Genomic DNA, 22,534 nt, shown 5'->3' on the forward strand with positions numbered 1-22,534 from the left:
ACTAATGTGCGTGGTGTTAACATGCGGCCCCCTGCCAAAGGTGTTTCATTTTAAATGTCTTTCTCGGCCTTCAGTAAGGAGACGGGTTTGCCCAACCGCCGCTGCGCTGACTCCCGCAACATCCTAGCCCAAAAGTCACCCGGGTTTTGGTTTTGGTGGAGAGTGTGTGGGGACTGGACAGGGGACGCACACGGGGTGTGAGCGCGTGTGTGGTACGTGCGCAATGACCATTCCCCCCCAGCCCTAACCTTGTCCACGTTCCCGTCCCTCCCCATTCCCCGGCCCGTCCCCACGTGCGTACCTGTCGTACGTGTTTGTGCTTTGTGCGTGCGCGTGTGTGCGTGCGTGTGTGTGCGCGCGTGTCGTGGTGTAACACGTGCAGCTGTATTTGCAGCTCCTGCAGCAAGCCGTGGCGGCCGGCAGCCCTAGCACCCTGGCCGGCCTGCAGCAGATCGCCGGTGAGCTACTTGGGCCACGTCGATGCCAACCACACCGCACCGCCCTGCACGGCTTGCGACGTCCCCAGCCCCCCAGTGGGACTCGTAACCGAACACGTCCGTGGATCGACGCGTATAATCCTTCTCAATTCTTTATCCCTCTCGTCGAAACGGAAGGGAAGTGGCGGGGAGGGGGGGGGGTTATGGAATTATTTTCACGGCAAAGAGAATAGGGAATTAACATTAAGCTCGGAGTGAATCATATAAATGAGATATTTGGCCAATAAGCCGACGCTGGTGCTTGAGATATTTTTTCGGCGTGGTTCTGATAATACCCTGCTCTACACTGTGAACCCCACCCCCTCCCCCGACACCAACCCACACCGTGCCCCACTCGCTCCGCTCCCTGCATACGCGTGACACACACATACCCACACGCACATCTCCATACACACCTGCACACGTGCCCACACGCACGTCCGCACGCGCAGGATTGAACGCGGTGCAGCTGCAGGGCCTGGCCACGCTGGCGGCGGCGGCCGCCGTGAGCCAGGGAGCCGGCGGGGTCGGTGGAGGGGCCAACGCCCTCAGCAGCCCCACGGGAGGACTCTCGGCCCTCTCGTCCACGGGTGAGACGAGAGCGCGACACGCACGCACGCGCAGACACAGGCACAGGCAGTGCCAAGCCCGTGTAGCCTTCACAGACTGTTGGGGCAAGTGCTGTTAGCGAGCTCTTCTGAATGGCCAACAGACACAAAGACATGCACACAACGCTCGCGTAACTGTGCGAACAAAGACCAAGATCCCCCGTGTAACCTTCGACAGATTGTTGGGGCACCGACGCACACACACCTACATACGTGTGTACGCACAAAGATAAAGATCCCCCGTATAGCCTTTGACATACTGTTGGGGCAAGTTAGCATGCACATATGAATGCCGGCATGGCACACAAGAGGATGGGTGGCCTTTGTCTCCCCAGTGGCGATGTTTACACACCGCACCAGGTACTCATTTGAGGCTGAGTCGACCTAGGGGAGGCCCAGGACCGGTTTAGATCATCGTCACTGATTTTGGCCGTGAGCGGAAATCGAACCCGGGTCACCAGGTTCGTAGCGCAGCGTAGCGCTAACCGCTACACTACCGCTCCCCACACACACACACAGGTTGACACACACACACTCCACAACACACACGTACACACACAACGCACGCGTGGAGATGCTTGCTCGGGCAGTTGCGCATGGCCCACACGAGCCCAGCGTCATTTGCATTCTAATCAATGATTGACAGCAATCAGAGCGGCTGTGACTCATTTGCATGCACACACGGGAGGGAGAGAGACGGGGGGGGGGGGGGGGGGCTCTGTTTCTCATTTGGCATTTTTTTCTTTTTAGACAAAAAAAGCCCACAAACAACAACAACAAACAACAACACAACAACAACTCTTCCTCACGATTACCTCAATTCCATTATTCTTTTGGTTATATGCACCCATTTATTCCCCCCCCCCCCGCCTCCTCCTCCATCCATCTTTGTTTAAACAGATTTAATTTTATTTCATTTCTATTTGTTGAGTTTTTTCCCCCCTCCCTTTGTTAAAATTCATTTGGCTCAATTTCAGCATAGTAATTAATACGAGGAGTGACTTTAAGCCCGCCGTGATATTTACTCGGCTGAGTGGCGCAGTGGTTAGTAAGCCTGACTTGGGAGCCACAGGGTTGTGAGTTCAAACCCATCGTGGTGTGGTGGGGTGCGGGGGGAGGTGGATAAATTGAGTACCGCTTAGTAGAACGTCAACAGTGGTCATCCTGTGGATGGACTGCCGATGTCTCGACCGTGGGAATGTGGAATTACCTCCGCTGGTGCAGGCCGAGCGAAGCGCGATGATTTCGACCAAATTTAAAAATGTGTTTTATAATTCTAGATTTGAAGCTTTCGTGACTGCAAGGATTCATATTCTTAGGTTTTTTTCGGTAAAGTCACGTAGGTAAAACATTAAAATTAATAATAAAATTAATAAAAGTATAATTGGCATAAATTTTCCTTTCACCCAGGAAAAGCCTCACTGAGTCTCAACACTCCTTTTCAGGAGGTGGGCAGGGGGGGGGGGGGTGTTTGGCAAATCCCATAACAATGAGCACATGCCATGTGAGAAGAGACCAGCAGGATACCTCGGAAACATCCCAGGCGTACAAGTGAATAACACTCATAACTCCACACAGATACATTCAAGAATCCATTGCTGTACTGTCATCTCCTCGCCACATCACTGCCCAAGCCTACAATTCCCGGTATGCCTAGGCAATCTCACCCATCCAAGTAATAACCAGACTCAATCGATGTTGCTTCCCCTTCGAGTTCTGCGAGAAAGTTGTAACGCTTTTCCCGCTTGGCACGTGCGAGCCAGCATGGCTGCCCACGCGGTACGGTGCGGTTTTCCACTGCCCGTTTGCCGTGCCGAGCCCGAGACCAAACAGCGGTACCGCCAGCCTTGCGAAACATCTCAGTCTGGCCTGGGTCGCAGCGGGGCCAGGGGCAGGGATGATCGCGTGTTCACTGAGCGTGGCGTTGTTAGTCGCTTCGCTGGACGACTTGACGTCACTGCGTCATCTGCACGAGATCCCAACTCGTTCACTGTGTGTCACATTACTGTTAGGCCACACACACACAAAAAAAAACCTCAACACATTTGTCAACGCTGAAAGGAAAATATAGAATAGGCAACGTTTCTGGCATTACACCTTCTTTTGTACAGAAGGGCCCATTTCCCAAAACGTCACCTCTTATATATTTTTCCTTTTGAGGGCTCACCAATAGTGTTGTTTAATTTTTGTTATTAGTATTAAAATCCATGCTCGCGCACGACTTTCCAATGCAGCAGCAGCATCACCGAATAATTTTTGTCGGACACGGCTGTACCCTCCCTGCCCCCACCCTCGCATCATCAACATGCGTTACCACCCGCTCGCTCGTCACGACGATGAATGCGATGTCAGGGGCTCGGCTCGACACCCCGAGCCACGCCGGGTTGAGCTTGGCACGGCCCCGGCACGGCTCAGTCGCGCAGCCGGGAAAAGTGGCCGAGAGAAGGGAACGGCGTTGAGCTTGAGGTCCGTACGTTCCGGTTTCTGTTTAGGCGGCCACGGCGGAGGAGCGGGCGGCGCTGGGGCCAGTACCCTGGCCTCCCTGGGGGCCCTGCACAGCCTCGCTGGGGCCTCGGCCATCAGCCCGCTCACCGGTAGGCCCACGCGCCGTCGCTCACACCCACGCATCCACCTGTCCTCCTCCCCCCCAAAGACAAAGACTCCCCACACCCAATATAACCTTAACCGAGTGTTGGGGCAAGTGCCACTAGCGAGCACCTATGAAGGCCAGTATGGCACGCGAGGGGGTGGTGTGGCCAACACCACGCCGGGCCACCTTTACCTTCATGCTAGTGTGTGATGCTTACACACCGCACTGGGTACTCGTTTGAGGCTGAGTCGGCCTAGGGGAGGCCCAGGACGGGTTCAGATCATCGTCTCCGCCAGACACACACAATCCCCAATCGTAGCTGCTTAATGTCCGATGTGGGGTGGAGGGGGGGGGGGATACACATTGCAGGATGAAATTAAAGCAACACACGAACAAAAATCAGCAGCAGCGGTTAATAAAAGTGGCATTCTACAGCTCTCCAGAGAGCTGTAGAGGACGAGCGTGGGAGCCTAACACCATCGTGGCAGCGTTGTCTACGCTCATCATGATTAAACAATAACGTGAACAACAACAGCAAGTCCCACTTCTGTTAATTCAATCAATTGTTTCTACTTTCTTACGGGGCCCCGCCTGCAATTTTGAGCTGTGAACAAATGAACCAATGCTGCTGAAATTATGCACTCCTACAAGGCCATGTGGCTGATGAGATGAGCGAGAAATACTTTATTTTATGGGACAGATATGTAAAGAAAGCCCTCTTGCCTCACGTATATGTATTGAAATAAACAATTGTTCCTTCATGAAAAAACAGAATACACAAACAAACTAAAATCTTTCATGTTACCTCCAAAGTAATATCAACAAAATTCATATTCTTTGGGTCTTTCGGTAAAGCCACGTAGATAGAAAAAATAATAACAATATCACGACGTTTCGATCGCAACACAAGCAATCGTCTTCAGGTGAAAAAAGAGGGGTAAATCTGCCGAGGCAGGCTGTTTATCAAGGTTTAGAGATGGGTCGGGTGGTGACGGGTTTAACGACATATTTATATTCACGCGATCTAACACGATCTAACCCCCCCCCCCCAAACAAACCAATATTATGGATGATATTGATCGCGAAAGCCTTACTATGTGTTCTTTTTTAAAATGCACCAAAAATTTCCCAGCAGGCATTGCGGCGCTGAATGGAAGCCTTGGCGTCGGGGGCCTGGCCAATGGCTCGGGCAGCGGCGTGGATGCCCTGGCTCAGGCCTACTCGGGCATCCAGCAGTACGCAGCCGCCTCGCTCCCCAACCTGTACGCGCAGAGCCTCATACAGCAGCAGCAACAGCAGCAGCAGCAGCAACAACAACAGCAGCAGCAGCAGCAACAACAGGGTGCGGCCGGCAGCCAGAAAGAAGGTATTTATTATCAGCCATGGGAATGTGGAATTTCCGCCACTGGGTTAGGGACAGCCAGCAGAGGTGACCGCAGCCGGTGTTGGTGACGTCGCGATGTTGTTTCCAGATCGAGTGACCGTTTATCTCGTGGCAACATTTATTCAAAGCGACTGGCAACAAACAGTGACCCTCACTACAGCCAGTACTATGTAGGAGCTGGGAGCAATTCCCAGGCGCGTGTTAAAGATCCCCCGTCAGCTTACTGTGCAAATTGTCTCGTGGTTTTTTTTATGGATTCAGTGAGTTTCTTGAGGAACATCTATCCGCGCTGTGTTCGGCGACTTTCCGCTCTTTGCATGGCTAGCCAAAACCAACGCCGTGACCCCACGACTCATTTGAACAGGAAGACTCTCTGACTATGATGAGGGGCATTCTGCCTTGGGTGCCTCCCACACTTTTCTTTTAGCTCATTGGGTTACGCAACCTTTTTGTCCTCCTCGTCGTCATAACAACAGAGCGTCAATCTGTCACTCGTGCCTGACCATCACCAGTTGTCTGGTCCCCGCGGTTTGCGACTAAAATATGGATTTCATGTCCATTGATTAAACGGCTGCGTCGTTCGGGAGTAACACCCGGCGTGATTCAACCGCGACGCCGCGGGTGTGCGCACGTGAGCGCTTTCTTACGGCTTCAGGTCGAGAAAATATTTCTCGAGCTGGCGCACCACAACCAGTGGACCTCTCGCTGTGGCTACTACGAGCCACAAGCCACCTCTTGGCCTACCTACTCCAGTCTACCAGGTGCGAAATTAAGGGCCTGCGAGTTATGTAATGAATACAAATAATGAGATGGGATGGTGGGTGGTGTGCGGTGAGCGGTGCAGAGAAGCGTAGACGCACGTACAGACGCATAACGCGGGCGACTTGAGTGGCGGGCGACTTGAGTAGCAGGAAGATCGAACAGTGCACGCCTACCCCGCTCTCGCTCTGAAGTTTGCCGTGCAAGAAGCGGTGGGGAGTCGTAGGGTTGCGGTTAGCGCTACGCTGCGCTACGAACCTGGCGACCCGAGTTCGATTCCCGCTCACGGCCAACACCAGTGACGATTTATTTAAATAGGTGCTGGGCTCTCACCTAGGTCGGCTCAGCCTCAAGTGAGTACCTGGTGCGGTGTGTAGTAAACATCGCCACTGGGGAGACTGAGGCAGCCAGGCGTGGTGTTGGCCACCCACCCCCTTAGTGTGCCGTGCTGGCCTTCGTAGGTGCTCGCTAACAGCACTTGCCCCAACAGTCTGTCTCAGGCGAAATGGGGAATCTTCACCTTGTGTGCCCGTGTGTCCATTATCTCCCAGGACCGGAGGGAGCCAATCTGTTCATATACCACCTGCCGCAAGAGTTCGGGGACCAGGACCTCATGCAGACCTTCATGCCGTTTGGGAACGTGATCTCGGCCAAAGTGTTCGTGGACAAGCAGACAAACCTCAGCAAGTGCTTCGGTGAGAGCTCGACACGGCACGCCCGGCCGCCACGCCTGCCAGAGGTCAAAGGGCCCAAATCGCGCTCGGAAAGGTCGGGCGTCGATCGCTCCCCGTTCAATAGAACACGCCGCGTGCTGCCGCGGAAGGTTCATGCCGCACACGTAGCGGTGCGCCGGTTTAGCTGGGTGAAACAGTCAATTTGCGTGCTCACGGTACATTAAAACTCCTATCTGTGACATCCGTCGATGGTGCCGTTTGTTGCTGGCCACGTGACGTTGTGGGCCTTTGAGTTTGTGCTCTGCACAGCAGCGATTCAGAACGACAATGCAACTGATTTTGCTGCGTGGGAATGAATTTTGTGTGTGATGAATGCAAATTATATGGCCGTGTTATGTTCAGGTCAATGGGGTGGACAAGAGTATACAAATGAGCTGGATATATATTATTTTAATAACATAAACGGGATGGTAAGATCGAGACAAAAAAAATCTTGGCTTATTGCACGGCTTATGAGAAGATGTGTTGGAAAATTGATACCTGTGAAAGATTGTAATATTACATTAATCTGCTTGGTATATTTATTTGAATGTGGTACAGCGATGTAATATTCATATAAATGTTGTAAGGCTTATGAGAAGATCGTGTGGAAAATGGCTCAGTGCTATGCTGCCAACATTTGAGTGTGGTATTGGCTTTTGTAAGACGCCTCGGGAGAATTTCTAAGATGAAAGACGCCATGAATACACCTTGTACATATGAGTCGTGAACAAAGAGAAAGATACCCCGTATAGCCTTAACATAATTCTTGGGGCAAGTGCTGTTTGTGAGCAGCACCTATGAAGGGCTGGTATGGCAGACGAGAGGGGGTGGGTTGCCAGCACCACGCCCGGCCGCCTTTGTCTCCCCAGTGGCAACGTTTACACTTCGTACCATGTCCTTGTTTGAGGCTGTGCCGACCTAGGGGAGGCCCAGGACCTGTTCAGATATTCGTCACTACCGCTCCCCGTGGGCGGACTGTGACGTCCTAGAATCCAGATTCCATTCCACGCTTTACCTTTCAGCCACTGCCGAGGAAGCAGCTAAGACGCCAATGCGAGGAATTTCACAAACTTACGACAGACTGAAAGTTCACGATAATAATAATAATAAAAAGGGGCAATGTTCACAAGTCCATGCCTGAGAGACCCGGAGCTCAGGACTGGCAGGGCGATAAATGCGTGCTTTATGATGATCATTACGCTCGGAGGGGCCCTCCCCGACAAAATTAATGTCACGGGCTTCACGGACGAAATTAATTGCTCTCGGTCGTAGAAATGTTTCTCGTTAAACACCGCCGTCGCGCTGCGTGGCCGAGCGCTCTCTGCTCGAAGGGGGCGCGGGGCAGGCGCCTCGCCGCGATGCAGCCACGGGGGTCACGGGACATCCCGCTAGGAAAAACGACAAGTGGGCCCCGTCAACCGTTTGATTCGACGCCTTAAGGACGAGCTCACGAGCAGATGCGGTGAATGCGAAATCCAGAAAAGAGGCCCCGGCCAGATGTTAATGGAATTACGCGTAATTATGGGTGAAGATTTATTTTGTAAGTTTTTTTGGAGCTGTAAAAAGGAAAGCGCCCCCCCCCCCCCGTATTAAACGTAGGATCGTCGGTTGATTGTAAATTCTTCCACGTGCCGAGTGCAGCAGGTGGTTACATCTCAGTGGGGCCTCTTGTAATAAAAGTGGAATCCAGTAGAGAAATAACTTTGTTTATTTTAATGTAATTTAGAATAGCTTACCCTTAATTAATGCACTTCTATGATTGTATTTCTCACTTCTCTCCCGCTCTCTCGCTCTGTCTCTCTCGCTCTCCCACTGTCAGCCCGTTTGTATCTCTCTGAAGCAGCGTGCGCGGCTGTCCACACGCTTCAATTTATGGGCGGTTTATTATAATCCTTTTTGTTTCGTTTTTTATTTCGTTTAATGAAAGAAAATCACAGAGGAGAAAAAATATGCAGAGGTGGAAAGATATTTCAATGTTGACGATGGCGATGGTCACAAAGACGATGGTGGTGAGAGTGACGATGATGATCGTGGTGATAATGATTATGATTATATTCTTTGATTTTAAATACCCCCATTGTTAAGTTGGTGGACACTCGAGGCTAGAGTCGCAATAGCTCGATCGTACTAATACGTTATGGTGTTAAAATGTGGGCCGCTCTGAGACAGAAGCTGATTTGAATGGAAATATAAAATGTATTACTCACCTAGGAAAGCCACAGAATCTAAGTACTCTTTTTCAGAAGGGTCCTGCCTTGGGTTTATTTTTCAAGACGTGTTCAGCTAATTAATAATGAATGATTGTCATACAAGTGGGAGGGAACTGGGAGCACCCACACGTGCGTGGAGTCAACACTCTATACTCTTAGGTTATTTCGGTAAAGTCACGTTGAATAAAAAATGAATAAAATAAATAAATAATAATATGATAGAAATAATAATAGAAATAAAATAATAATGATTATTTCTATAATTTTATTATTTATTTGTATTCTTTATTTTTACCTACGTGACTTTACCGAAAAAACCTAAGCTTCAAATCTAGAATCAACACTCTATCCCCGTCCAGACGGAAACAGATGGGGATTATTCCACTTGCTGTACTGCTTTCAGAACAGCCAGGGTATGCATCTCGAGTATGCATCAATGACCGTCGTTTTTTGAACACCCCACCCTCTTTGTCTCTCTTCTCTCGGCCCTCCTCCAGGTTTCGTGAGCTACGATAACCCCGTGTCGGCTCAGGCTGCCATCCAGGCCATGAACGGCTTCCAGATCGGCATGAAGCGACTCAAGGTGCAGCTGAAACGCAACAAGAACGACAGCAAGCCCTACTGACGAGGGGGGGGGGGGGGGGGGAGGGAGCCGGGTGGCCCAGGAAGGGGGACGGGGCGTGGGGGTTGGGTCTGGGGGAGGGGGTGCCTACCCAGGGAGCACTGTAATTCAGGCACGGCTCCTGATGCTATGTGGGTTTGGGGTTTGGTGTAATCCAGGTTGGGGACCTGGGTTTCGACGGTGGACCAGGTTTGTAAATGCATATCCGGGACCAAAACACACGACCTTTTTTTGCCAGGCGGGGCTGGGGTATGGGAGGGGTGCGAACGCGGCTGAGCAGGAGGTTGCCGAGTGAGGGGTGGCGGGGGCGAGGGGGTGGACGGATGAGCGGTTGGCGACGATGTCGCGAGTGGCAGGCGAGGCGGGCCTGTGGTCGTTGAGGACGGGGTGGGGAGCCATCTCGTTTGGGGAGAGGAGTCTTTTCTCCGCGCCATCAGAGTCCGTTCGCCGATCGGTGAGAGTGTCCCTAAAAGTGTCGGCGCATTTCCATGGGCGCTCGTTTTTCGATCTGACCACTCTCCCCAGACTCTCCGCGGACTCCTCTTTCTCCGCAGACTCTGTCCCCCACCACCGCTCTTCTGAAGCTGATGGATGCCACACAGCCACACGAGCCGCCCCGAGCCTGACACCCGCCGCCATCCGCCCGATCCATCCATCCGTCCGTACTTCCTCCCCCAACTTGTACCCTCAACCACTGCACTCTCAGCCACTGCACTCAGGGGGTGAGACGGGGGGTGGGAGAGTGTCGGTTTGTGTTTGGGCATGTACAGCTCTTTAACCTCATCCATCACTGCCAAATTTTTCATTAACTGTTTTCTTTTTTTGTTTTTCGAATTTATTTTTCATTTTGTAGCATTTCAAATATATATTGCAGTATATATACGACATATATACTGTGAATATGAATACATAGATAATGTATAATATATACTGTATATAGCTATATAGTATACAGTATATTTACAACAGATACAGTACTGTATATAAAGATGCACCTGGTGCATACGATGCAAAATTCATGGAACGGTGTCATTTAACTTGCCGAGGTAAAACGTCAGCTGGTCAGTATGCGTGAACATTGGCGTAAGGTAGTGGGGTCGCTCAAAAGTTACTCAAAAGATGCTGTGGTAAATTTTTGAAAACCCTGACCACAGCAACTGTGGATTAGGAACATGTAGAAGTCAAACTGATTGGTAATTTTAGGTCACATGTTTTATAAATAACTAAATAAACATCCACGCACGTGGCACGAGTATGGAATTAATTACAAGCATGGAAAACGGCCTGAAAGTTAGGGATGCTATAACTTGATGAAAGGATTAAGTTGAACCCTAGGAGGCAAATTTAAACGTACGTAATCACAGACGTTCCCCCCCAAAGGGTCAGACGGTGGCACCGCCGCGCTCGAGGTCTATTGCAGGGCCATCGGTGGACATCCACTCACGATCACTCGAGGCTCCTCGACACCTGGGGGACGTTTCCCGACTAGAAACTAAACCACGACCGATCGATCACCGCCGTTATGAAGTTCGCAGTGGTACAAAGGCCTCTCGCTGTTTACACATTTTTGCATTCGTACCATAAAAAGAAACACACGCAGTTTTGACGTTACGTTTACATTCACGTACCGGTGCACGTGCACAACAGGGGGAAGGATGGGGAGGGTGGGGGGGGGGGGCACACGAGAGGATTGTGCCCGACGGAAACAACATTGTGACGTGAGACGCGAATGTGAAATCCACCGTGCTTGGCCCGGGCGGTGCAAAACTGTGCCACCGCGCCGCAGAGATGCAGTTGCGCTGGGCTTCCGTGGGGAAGGGGGGGGGAAGGAAGAGACCGAATGCTTCCATACTTCCTCGGACGGCAGGCGATTATGGAATGTCTCTCTCTCTCTCACACACACACGCTATCGTTCTCTCTTGAGAGAACGTGCCGTTATCGTTCAGCAACCCCGCAGCGCTTGGCCCGCGTGCGTGCGTGCGTGCGTTTTCCGTGCCGCTCCCTGCCGATGCTCTGTGCCGCTGACCGCCGCGCAAAATTTCATCGTCGTTGTTCAGCCGCTGTCGCCCGCCCCGCCGCTCATCCACCACGCGACCCGCGGCAGCTGCGCTAGCACATTCACAGCACTCTTCCCTTCGGCGGCGGCGGCCGCGGCGGCGGCGTCCCCACTTGTCAACCGATTTATTTGGTTCGTTTTGTACACACACAGACGCACGCGAGCGCGCGAGCGCACACGTTATAAATATATATAAAGCGTAAGAAGCAGGGTTTTAAGTGGTATTGGACACAAGCAGACATGTGAAGACAATCTGTCATCTGCTTACAAAGAAACAAACAACAAAACCAAGACCAAGATGAAGAAATCAACAAAAAATATAAAATTCCACCACCACCACCACCGACGTGAAACGCGCACTTCTCACCAGATGTAAAAAAAATATAATAGAGGGTTCAAACAAAGAACAACAAACAGAAACAGGGAGACCAACAAATTCGACGAGGTTGTGTGTGAGTTTGAAGGCTTTAGTTTCCCTGCTCAGCAACCGTTTTGTTGCACGCTTCAAGTCCCAATGTTTACACGTGCTTCACTCGGCAACTTTATTTTGCCTTTTTGCCAAACGATGCTCCCAGAAGAGAGAGTTGAATCGTCAGGTGACAGAGGCTTAAAGTTACTGTTATATCGCGACGGGGTGGGGCTTGAGCATTTTTACGTAAACTCGTCAATAACTTATAAAATGCAGGCGAGAGAGGAGGGACGGAGAGAGAGATAGAGCGAGAGAGAGAGCGTATTGTACTTAAAGGTGATGCGTACACACAACTTGAAGGTTTTTAGGAGAATGTTATTTAAAATAATGATAATTTAAAAAAAATAATTTTATCAAAATATAACACGAAATTATGCTACCAATTGAATCTGTCTGGTAGAGGCCATTGCTCTGTATATTTTATTGACAGTATTTCTATTTTTATACGGGTTTTTTATGAAGTCATATGGCTCAGATGATAATTTATTTCCTAACTTATTTGGCACTTGAGAAATAAAGTTTTTAAGACAGGTCGGTAGTACATGTTCTCGTAGTTTTGTTTACGTGCTCAAGGTGTTTTCACACTTGTTCTGAGGTTGTCTGGGATCAAGTTTTGTCTAAGACAAGCTGCTACATTTGAACTGTTTAAAAGTGCGTTTTACATCACACGACTTGGGTTTTTATTATTCGTTTGCCAAGATGCCATTAACTAATGTTTTTTTTGTTGTTGTGTGTGTGTGTGTGACCGTTTTGCACGTCACTGCATCGTCTCTTTGGCTCGTTACATCTTATAACCGCGTTGGGTATTTTTGTTTGTTACAAAAATTATATATTTCTCTTTTCTCTGTAGCGCACCATCAGTTTGCACGTGGTTTTAAAGGCACGGGGGCCTCATGTGTGGGAGTGAAGCCACTCCCGAAAGCTGGTTCAGTTTTGGCCGATCCACCGAAAGTGAGGGGTTGGTCATCCTTTAATGTCTCCGCGCCCCGGTGGTCGGGTTTCTTTGTTGTGCGTTCCGTGATTCCTCATTTCGGGAACAGTTTTTTTAATATATATCGCGGTGCGTGCACTCAACCGTGAAAACCCCCAGTTCCACAGCGTCAAACTTTTTTTTTCTCCGAGAAGGAACGGAGCATGTTCTTAGGAGATTATTTGGATCGTGCACCGTGTGTCATTGACCTATTTGCGTTGTGTCCAAGCCAAAATGCTGGAAAGAAAAAAGCAAAACAAATGCAAGACTAGAATTTATGCGCTTTGTGCTTCGTCGAGATTTTGTCTAAAACGCTGGAGATTTTAAACGTTTTTTGTGTGTAAACGTCTCCGATGTATATTCCACATAGATTAAAGGAAGAGTAAGTTGGAGAAAAAAAAAGTCGACGAAAACAACAAAAAATATTTCACCTTCAACTTTTCGCCGTTACTTTTGCGGCCATACAAAAGTACGCATTGGAGCACGTGGTTTGTGGCACGGCAGAATTGTGTCAAGTGGCGTCTTGTTGTTTGAGATTCACGAAAGGGCCTCCTCGCCCGGGTCACCCCTCGCCCGCCCCACGATGTTTAGACTGCCTCCAGCTTCGTTTGTGGCGCTACCCCCCCCTCCTCTCCCTGAACAACAGCGACGGAGATTCAAGAGACTAGAAGCTTCGCCAGTCAGGGATGCCTGAAAAAGGGTATTTTTATACTTAAAAAGAAAGAAATATAATTTAAAAAACATATATGACGACAAAACACGAATGAATGATTAGACAACAGATGGATATAAATTAAAGGTGTGTAAATTAAATAAAAAGTCAGCGAATGAAGAACGCTAAATTTAACGTACAAAAATGTATCTTGGAAGAGCTGTTTTTTTGTACACTAGCCAGGCTGTTATCTTGCTATACTTTGTGTGTTGTTGTTGTTGTAACTGTCGTCTTTGCCGTTGTTGGTGTTTTTTTTGGAGCTCGTTGCAAAAGCAATATGAATTGTTACCGCGGTGAGAATTGAAGATGCAGGTTATACATTCCTCCCCGGAGGTGATTATGGGGCAGGCTCTCACAAAGGCCACCGCTTTCCAATCACCTCTCGTTTGAACACAGATCTCGACGTGTATTGCGTTTTGTCTGAAGGCAGGAGGTCTACTGTGTGGTCACAAAGTCCCTCTGCAGCATGCACCCTACGGCAAAGGTGGGGCCTCTGGCGCATTCTGCCCTTGCAATTTGGCAATTATTGGAATACGGGAAATGCAGCGGACGGTGGATTGGGAGAGGATTCGATGTGATCTGGCCATCTCGAAGCCCAGACCTGACACGACAAGGGGAATACCTGACAGATTGACAAATATTGAGGATGTTGAAACAGCTGTCCGGAATTTGCTTGCGCAGTTACACAGCCATCCGCTTGGGAAGATCTGTGGTGGAGAACTGGGGCACGAATCCAGCCTGCGTGCTGAGCATGGAGGGCAGCAAACGTGTCTGTTCGAGTCGAGGAGCATCGTCTTTTTTTCCATGCAAAGGAACTTTGTGTCCACTCTGTATATGTCCACAAACATGCATACATATATATAGGATTTGTATTTTGTAAAGAAAATGACCGCGTCTTGCTTATGTTGTGAAACCGTGTGAATTTGAGCGTAGGCGACGTGCAACTTTAAAGGAAAAAAAAAACTTTTAATATGAAAATTTGTGCAACATCTTTAGATGCCAGTTCGTTAAAGCGTCCTCGTTTGTGGGACATCTGTAGCTCTCTTAGATGAAGCTGTCGCGTCTTGTCACATTTGTTTTCGGCCAATAATAGTTTTGACAATCCACTTTTGATGTTTTCTGTACAAAACATTTTAAAAAAACGTGTTTTTTCATGCACAACTCTTTCTTAAACGAAGTGTAATAATTTGTGTATTTTTCATTAATATGTGTGTGTGTGTGCATGTGGGTCCTGTAGAACATTTTGCCATGGTTGGGTCTATTTATTGTCCGAGTCCTGTACGCATCTTAACAGTGCCAAATGACTTAGTTGTGGTTCAGACATCGATTGATGATTTATTCTTTATTCATTTTTAACGGGGGGAGGGGGAACGCAAAGCCATTCTCTTGCAGAGATTTGTGTTGTTGCTGTTGTTGTCGTCGTTAACATTGTGCATGAGAACATTTCGGATCATAATTTTTCAAAGAAAACATCGTACATTGGTTGGCTTACGAATCACGTGCATTTGCTATCGACATTTAAACCGTAATTTTATTTTAATTTCAAAATGAACAAAATGACTAAAAACCAAATACGTTTTTTTGCTTGCTTGTCCAACTCAATGTTGCTGAACTCAATTTTCCTGCCGCCTAACTTGCCAGATTGAAGGTCCTGACTTTGAAATGAAAGGCCATGTGGTCGTTCCGTGAATTAATAACGTAATGTTGTCAAAAACATTGCTTTTTTTATTTTAATCGCCATGCCCTTCCATGAGTAAACCGATTAAACCTTGCAGACAAAGCAAGGTACCGGCTCCCTCTCCGCAGCTCTCGTTCTAAGCGGCCCAATAAAGGTTTCTGATTTGACATTTTAATTATTTATTCACTGTAAAACTCCCATCCTCCGTGCCGTGCTGTGTGGGCTGGATGATAGATAATATGTCCACGGAAACAACCCAAACATGTTTTAATACACTGCTCTAAAAGTTAATAGAAATAACGAACACCCTTTCAGGCAATGGCCTTCATCGTGACAGAAAGTACATCGCCTAATTTATATATATTTTTTATAAGGACAGTGTTATTGACGAACGTTGTTGTTTTTTTACCTGTGCTTGCGTACCACTGCTAATGCAGCATCGCGGTTTTCGATGTGCAAGGGAGATCGTCGCTATGTACAGGAGGATGGAGATTGTCGCAGCGGGGAGAGCAGAATAGCCCAGCAGATATGAACGCATCGACTCTACTTCCAGCTGTAATCCTCCCAGTTACCGTTTTGCGTCGACAAAAAACCCTCATACATGGACACGGCAACATCCCACCCTCTATCGGTGGACAGAGAGCGATCAACCTTTCCATTCACGCTTAACACGTCATCATACGGTGGATGGAGAGTAGAGAGGAGGCATGCCGAACCTTGTGCAAATTTTAGTTGAAGTATAATCGTCGTCGTCATCAACTCTTAATATGTATACCGCCACCTCCCGTGCCGTACGTCTCGAGGCGCTTCGTGGCAGGGGACCCCCGGTGGCAGCTGTCCCTATGAGGCGCTAGGTAAACGCAGCACCAGCCAGCAAGGGGGTGTTAGTCTGCCAGTAGGGGGCGATGCTGCAATTTGGCTTCCCAGCTAAGATGCTCTGCGAACAATTGATCAGATACCGACGCTTGCTCTGTGCGTTCAGATTCCTTGCGCAGTAATATAAATCCGCATCGCGGTGCAAGCTGTGGTTGCCCGTGTCGTACAGCCAACCGCGTGCAACTGGGACCGTGTGTCTTGAGTACACTTTGAAAAAATGCGGATGCAGGGACAACGTGGCATGGGGCTCGAATTCGGCACCTGCAGCTCCAGAGGTGCGTCATCCACCGCGCGCTGTGCCATCGATGAGTTGACGTTGACAAAAAAAAAATCGGTCTTTTTCTACATGTCATATTACGTCATTTTTGTTGCAATCATAAAAGTATTGATTTGCTCCCGAACCGAGTGTACATAGTAATGGTAGAACAAATGAATAATAGGCCTTAATAATATACTTTCTTAAAAAATGTTGATGGGACCTGCCAAGCAGAGAAGCTCGACGTCAAATAAATGTTGTAGGTGAATCGGACATCCAAGGACCTTTTGCCATCGTTATTTGTTAGTTAATCTGCCAAAATGTATTTAGGAAGCTACGCGCTAACATTTCAGTCGATTGACCTTTTTCGGTTTTCTGAACAAGGCCAGTCACCCCGAAGGTCGCTTTCTTTTTTTCTCTAAATCTATGTGGCAGTTTGACTACGAAACGACACGAGACATAACGCACCCAAAGCCACCGCAGTTACTACTTTCAAATCAAGATTCTGCGGCTGGCTCCTGTGATATTCACCTTTCCGTAGAATAACTTGCATTGACCTCCCACCCGAGGTTCTGTAATTGGCGGAATTAGTCTCAAGTTGCCAAATGTAAAATGCGGTGCTGACCCTGCATGGAAATCTGCTGTTATTTTGCGTAACGCTCCATCTTAAGTTAATACACACTTTTCTCGTGCTTCTACTATTATCTATCTGAGATGTCCTGTTTAATTCAGGGATAGTCAATGTTCGTTTGGGATTGAGAAGCCCATAGCAGCCACGAACACAATCTCTTTGACTTGACTCACATTACAGTGAGCTGTTATGCTAAAGTGGCACTGCAGCCAAATATCTGTAATTGAGAAACGTTTCAGAGTCACATTGTCTGCAACTTCTTTGTAAGTCTGGGTTTCTCGGTCAAATTAATCTTACCCAGCTAAAATCGCATTGGCTCCACCGTTGGTAAAACGTGCGTTACGTGATTAATTTCAACATGCTCACAACTATTCTTTGATTACGATGAACATTTATATTCTACCACTTGAACCCACCAAAAATCAGTTGGCTTGTACTACAGGGAGCAGAGCTGAACAGTGGGAAATGCTGGTTGAATGCCAGACTAGCAGGGTTATGGTGTCGGGTTCTCACTCCTTACCACTGTGTGGATCGACATCAATTAAGGCTACATTCTACGGAAATAATCCCTACTTGAGCTAAAGTCACACCTCTAATGCCATTTTGGTGACACACTCTGGTTAACAAAAGGCGTGGATATGTGTAAGGTAAGCTGTGTGTCGGATTGACTGTTTTGTTTGATTTTATTTGTTGTTATAAAAGACCTGGTACCAACTTCGACGATTCACAAAAACACACACACACACACGGGACATTGCGAGCCCAGTGTGAAATTCATAAACACGAGTGTCGTGCACGCTTCGCTCAGACTCCTCTCGTAACAGCAGTCGTGTGCGTACGTTACTTTACTTTCAAGATGATATACATGTACATAACTGTATTGTTGAACAAAAAAAATACTGTAACCTCTTGCCGTATCTCCGTTTACAGATTCCATGCAAAAATAATTATACGGTGACATGCTTCCATGCATAACTCGTTCTTTATAAGTACTTATTCGGTGTCAAAGGTCGTTCACTTATCGCATGCTTGTAAGTCTCGTATTTTAATTGGGCTTCTGGAATATATTCACCACACATCACCTGGCCGTAGAGTTAGAGGGGGTAGGAGTGTAGGGGTAGAGGGGGTGGGCAGGCAAATGGGTCCTGCTTTACGCATTTTTATGATTTGTTCGGGAATGGCGAGTGTTGGCGCACCGTTCAAAAACACAGTTGGTCCGAGGCCCCGCGCGCTCCATAAAGAGGGGACGGTCTGTCCCTCTGATGCTGGAGGTTCCTTGCCCTCTGGCGACACTTAACGCCCATTCGGACTTGAGTACAAACAAATGAGGGGGTGGGCTTGGGTTTAAACAAAAAAATGAAAAAAATATTTTTTAGGAGAAGAGAAAAAATTTAGCACAGCACGTGTCGTTTTTGTGTTTCCGTTTGTGTGTTAAGAATCGTCGTGTATGGTGTATCTGTAGTATGTGCTGTGTTGTCAGTCCTAAAGCACAAGGCTCTGATCTGCAGCCTGTCATTGCCAATCATGAACGAGGGGCAGGGCCGGCTTTCACTGAAGCTGTGTCGGAGCTGGTGGGAGTCCACGTTTTGCATCATCGCCTAATTATGTCTCATTACCGGGACTTTCTCAGATCACTTGTAACGCGATAATTTAATGGGATTTTAAAACAAATAAACGGGCGTTAGTTGAAAAAAGAAAATGAAAAACGGAACAATGTACTTTTTTTTCTCTCTGATACAATATCGGTTCATGAAACTGCAGCCTCCGAAGTTCGTATCTTGGAATACAAACGGAACGAACAGTTTGTGGAAAGCTCACGTGTATCACTTACAACAGCCAATCAAAGTGTTATATTTGTGCGGTCTCTGGCCATCCTCTCTCGTAGTGCAGTCTCCGGTTTGTGTAGTTGATTACGCGTATATTTGTAACAGTTAGCAGTGTTTTCTATATTTGACTATTTACCATCTTGATTGTTTTTTGGTGTTCGTTAGTTGACGACTGGTTTAATCAAACACACAAAAAAAGAGTTATACATAAGTGTTTTTTGGTGTTCTTGTGTGTTTGTTCTGTTATAAATTAATAAAGCAAAACACTCTGCCTTTGACATGCTGTGCCCTGGAGTAATGCCTTGCACTTAATGTGTCTACACTCGAACTTGCAATACATACAGCAAACCACCAGTATTACAATGCACTCTCTTTCACCCCTATAAACACCCCTCCATCTCCACCACAGGCCTTGTGCCCTAGTTTTCCTTTCTTTGTTTAATTTTCTATGACTTTCCAGGGCTGGTTGATTTTCGTGTTCAAAGTATTAGTCCTGCCTCACAGCACTCAATATTTTGTCCATATTTGTTAAAGGACAGATGCACACACAAGTCTGTGGTTTCGTCATTTATCTTTGATTGTTTTGAAACAAGACAAGAATGACCCACATGCTACAGAGATGCCAGTGCGGGGAAGAAGGATGCGGTGGATGAGATGAAAGAAGAGGCACAGAATATAAAAGCTCGTGGAGAGAGCACCCGAGACCGGGCAACAATGGGACTTCTGGCTTAGATGGAGAGGAGTTATGAGGATCCTGCACTTCCCCATGGCGTGCCACTCTTAAGTGTGGGTGGTCCTCGTAAGGATTGTGCAGTGTGCTCTCAGTTCAAGTGTGTGCTGCTCAATCATGTAAATCACAATTAAATATTAACCAACATTTTTACCCGAAATGTCACCGATTTTATATATTTTCTCTTTTTAAGGCAGTAATATTGACGAATATGTTACCCTTTCCTTCCTTGATCATTGGAATCAGCCAGTGAATTTGTCATCAGCAGAAGCCTTGATCTACCACTGCTGCGTGCCACCCCCTCGCCCCACCGCATCCCATCTCGATGAGTTCTGCAATGTAACAATCCATCTAACTTCTACGCAGAAGCTGATCCCATAGCTCCATCTCCACGCTTGGACGTCCTCTTGGGCATGTTTCCTCCATTGGCTGCCACTGCGGAATATGTGCAAATAAGTATGGAGAGATGGAATTACTCTGAGAGGCAGAAAACGTGTCAAGGTAATAAAATAATACATCACATAACAAACACGCTGCTAAGTCAACCCGTTAAAGTAGTGTCCATTTTGTGAGGCCATTCAATTGTACAAATAAATGTGCACACAGTGACACAAATTAACGCGTGAACTTACACCCACGCACACAGATATCCCGTATAGCATTAACAGACTGTTGGGGCAAGTGCTGTTAGCGAGCACCTATGAAAGCTGGCACAGCACATGAGGAGATGGGGGGGCAGCATCACACCTGGCTGCCTTTATCACCCCAGTGGCGATGTTTACAAATCAAACTATATAGTCATTTGAGGTTGAGTCGACCTTACGCAGGCCCAGGACTGGTTTAGATAATCGTCACTGGTGTTCTCCATGGGCAGAAATCGAATTCGGGTGAGTGGGTTCATAATGTAACGTGCTAACCACTGCACTACCGCTCCCCACACACACGTTCTTATGCACACGTGGTAATTGCATTAGTACAGACCGTACACACATGCCACCAATCGTTAATATTGTTTTAGTATCTAAACACGATCGTATCGCAAGACGTTCAGAAACAATATAAAAAAAATTGCACATACTGAAATTCCCCCAAAAAATCTCATTTGTACGTTCATAAAAAAATATTTTCATTGCTAATCTTCCCCAAAGGCTGGGCACTGCTGTCACTAAAGGGTATAACAATTAGCAGTACATTGCTTCCCTTAAAAATACAAGTCATGCAGTATGCAACATGATTTTAATTGGACAGGAACAGTGCACTTAAAGCAGACAATTGTGTTGTATGTTCGGTCGGGGGAACAAAGCGTGCGAGGCGTTGTGGTGGGGGGGGGGGGGGCAGCAGCAGTGGGGGGCGTGTGGTGGGATTGGAACAAGCCATATGCAGTACCCCCTTTTGTAACCTTTACACCACCTGCCTCCACCGTGCCCTCGACATTTGCCCCGCACAGATATTTGTTCTTGCATTTCCAAAATCGTTCAATGCCACTGCATTGGTAGTAAAACATAATAATAATTATTATACGAGTGCAGCCTTTCGCCAAAAAATATTTCGTGTAGCTGCAGTACACCAGCAAATATGAATGTGTACAAGCTGGAAACATTAAATAATACAGTACTGTATACACAAAAGGTGTATCGCCATCTCACCATGGCAGATTGGATTGTCTACCACTGGTACAGGGCTGTTAACATCAACACATTCCTGCGGAGGGAGCTGGTAGGAACGTTGGGTTGCTCGGGCGGCGTGGTGTATTCCGCAAATATGGCTGACTGTGAGGGCGGGCACAAGCCGGCGTGAGTAGGTTAAACGTTGAGTTTTATAAGGGCACCACGGGGTGACCAGCCCCTCCCCACCCTGCCCCACCCCTCCCACCCCCCCAGCCCCACCCTCCCCACCCAGCCCCTGCCTCCCCACCCAGCCCCTCCCCACCCAGCCACTCCCCTCTCCACCCAGCCCCACCCCTCCCATTTTTGGATGCACGACGGACGGACGGACACAATAATCCCCTGTGGGCTGGTGTAACCAGGAGGTTCTTACCAGTAAAACATCCACGTAACTGACTATTTTGATTCACATTTGCTCTTCAAGATGCTAATGGCCCAGCGGTATCGCTGGAAACGAGTGGTCCAAATTTGTAAAGGTAACAACAATATACCTGCCAACTGCTTATTTGAAATGGCTCACGGCAATAAAATCGTCCCTTACTAGCAGACGAAATCCCACTGCCAAGCTGGCGCTAAGTCACCTGGTGCTGCATAGGGACAGCTGCCACCGGAGGTGCCCTTTGACTTGTTTGAGATGAGGCGTTGAGTCGCTTTCCATTGCTGAGATATTTAAGAGCCATATAAATGCAAAGATTATTATTATATAGTCGAGTCAATGCTTATCGCTAGATTAATATAAAGAATATATTTTGGATTTTGGGACCGCCAAAATTAGACTAGATTTTAAACATGTAATGCGGGGAAGCGACATTGGTGATCTATGTTGTATAAAGTTAAGCCTACAAAATGTGGCATCTTGTGGTTTTGAAAAGTGCAATGTGTCTTGTTTATAATTGCCAATCCCCTAACAACTCCCAGCGAGGCTTTCACAATCGAGTGGCTTGTTTACTGTCCAGTCCACGTGACCAAATCGGACCTTTAAATGATCGGAATCACCTGAGGTCGTATAACTTCAGTGGCTCCAAATTATGTCTGTGGCCAATAATAGTGAAGTATGTGAAATGAGGATTCTATCAAATAAATCACTCATATTCGCCGTTTATATAAAACCACACTTTTTATTTGACCAGGTAAGGGCCCACTGAGCTATGAATAGCTCTTTTTCAGAAGCCACACATGAGGCCACACATGATAGCTTAGCGAAGTGGCTTTCACATCATCGTGTGGAATTTTTTCGCAGCCACATACTCTAAACGCGTGATGTTGATTCTAAATGTGGAGGGAGCACCCCAAGGACCCGG

At 47.7% G+C, this 22,534-nt stretch overlaps 1 protein-coding gene across 5 annotated transcripts in view; it reads left to right on the forward strand.

Annotated features, from left to right (window-relative positions):
* Positions 1–9,375, forward strand: part of LOC133351378 (CUGBP Elav-like family member 1) — a 259,928-nt gene extending 250,553 nt beyond the window's left edge. For 2 of the 5 annotated variants that reach the window (XM_061566525.1, XM_061566526.1), the window contains exons 10-15: positions 383–458; positions 929–1,066; positions 3,577–3,678; positions 4,807–5,040; positions 6,369–6,512; positions 9,241–9,375. In XM_061566525.1, the coding sequence (XP_061422509.1) occupies positions 383–458; positions 929–1,066; positions 3,577–3,678; positions 4,807–5,040; positions 6,369–6,512; positions 9,241–9,368 (822 nt within the window). In that variant the 3' untranslated portion in view covers positions 9,369–9,375. The remainder of the gene's footprint in view (positions 1–382; positions 459–928; positions 1,067–3,576; positions 3,679–4,806; positions 5,041–6,368; positions 6,513–9,240) is intronic. The other 3 variants (XM_061566527.1, XM_061566528.1, XM_061566529.1) reach the window with 3 other exon arrangements.
* Positions 9,376–22,534: the final 13,159 nt, after the last annotated feature.

Source organism: Lethenteron reissneri, chromosome 37, assembly GCF_015708825.2.
Source record: "Lethenteron reissneri isolate LAM-NWPU_2019-01 chromosome 37, ASM1570882v1, whole genome shotgun sequence".
NCBI lineage: Eukaryota > Metazoa > Chordata > Hyperoartia > Petromyzontiformes > Petromyzontidae > Lethenteron > Lethenteron reissneri.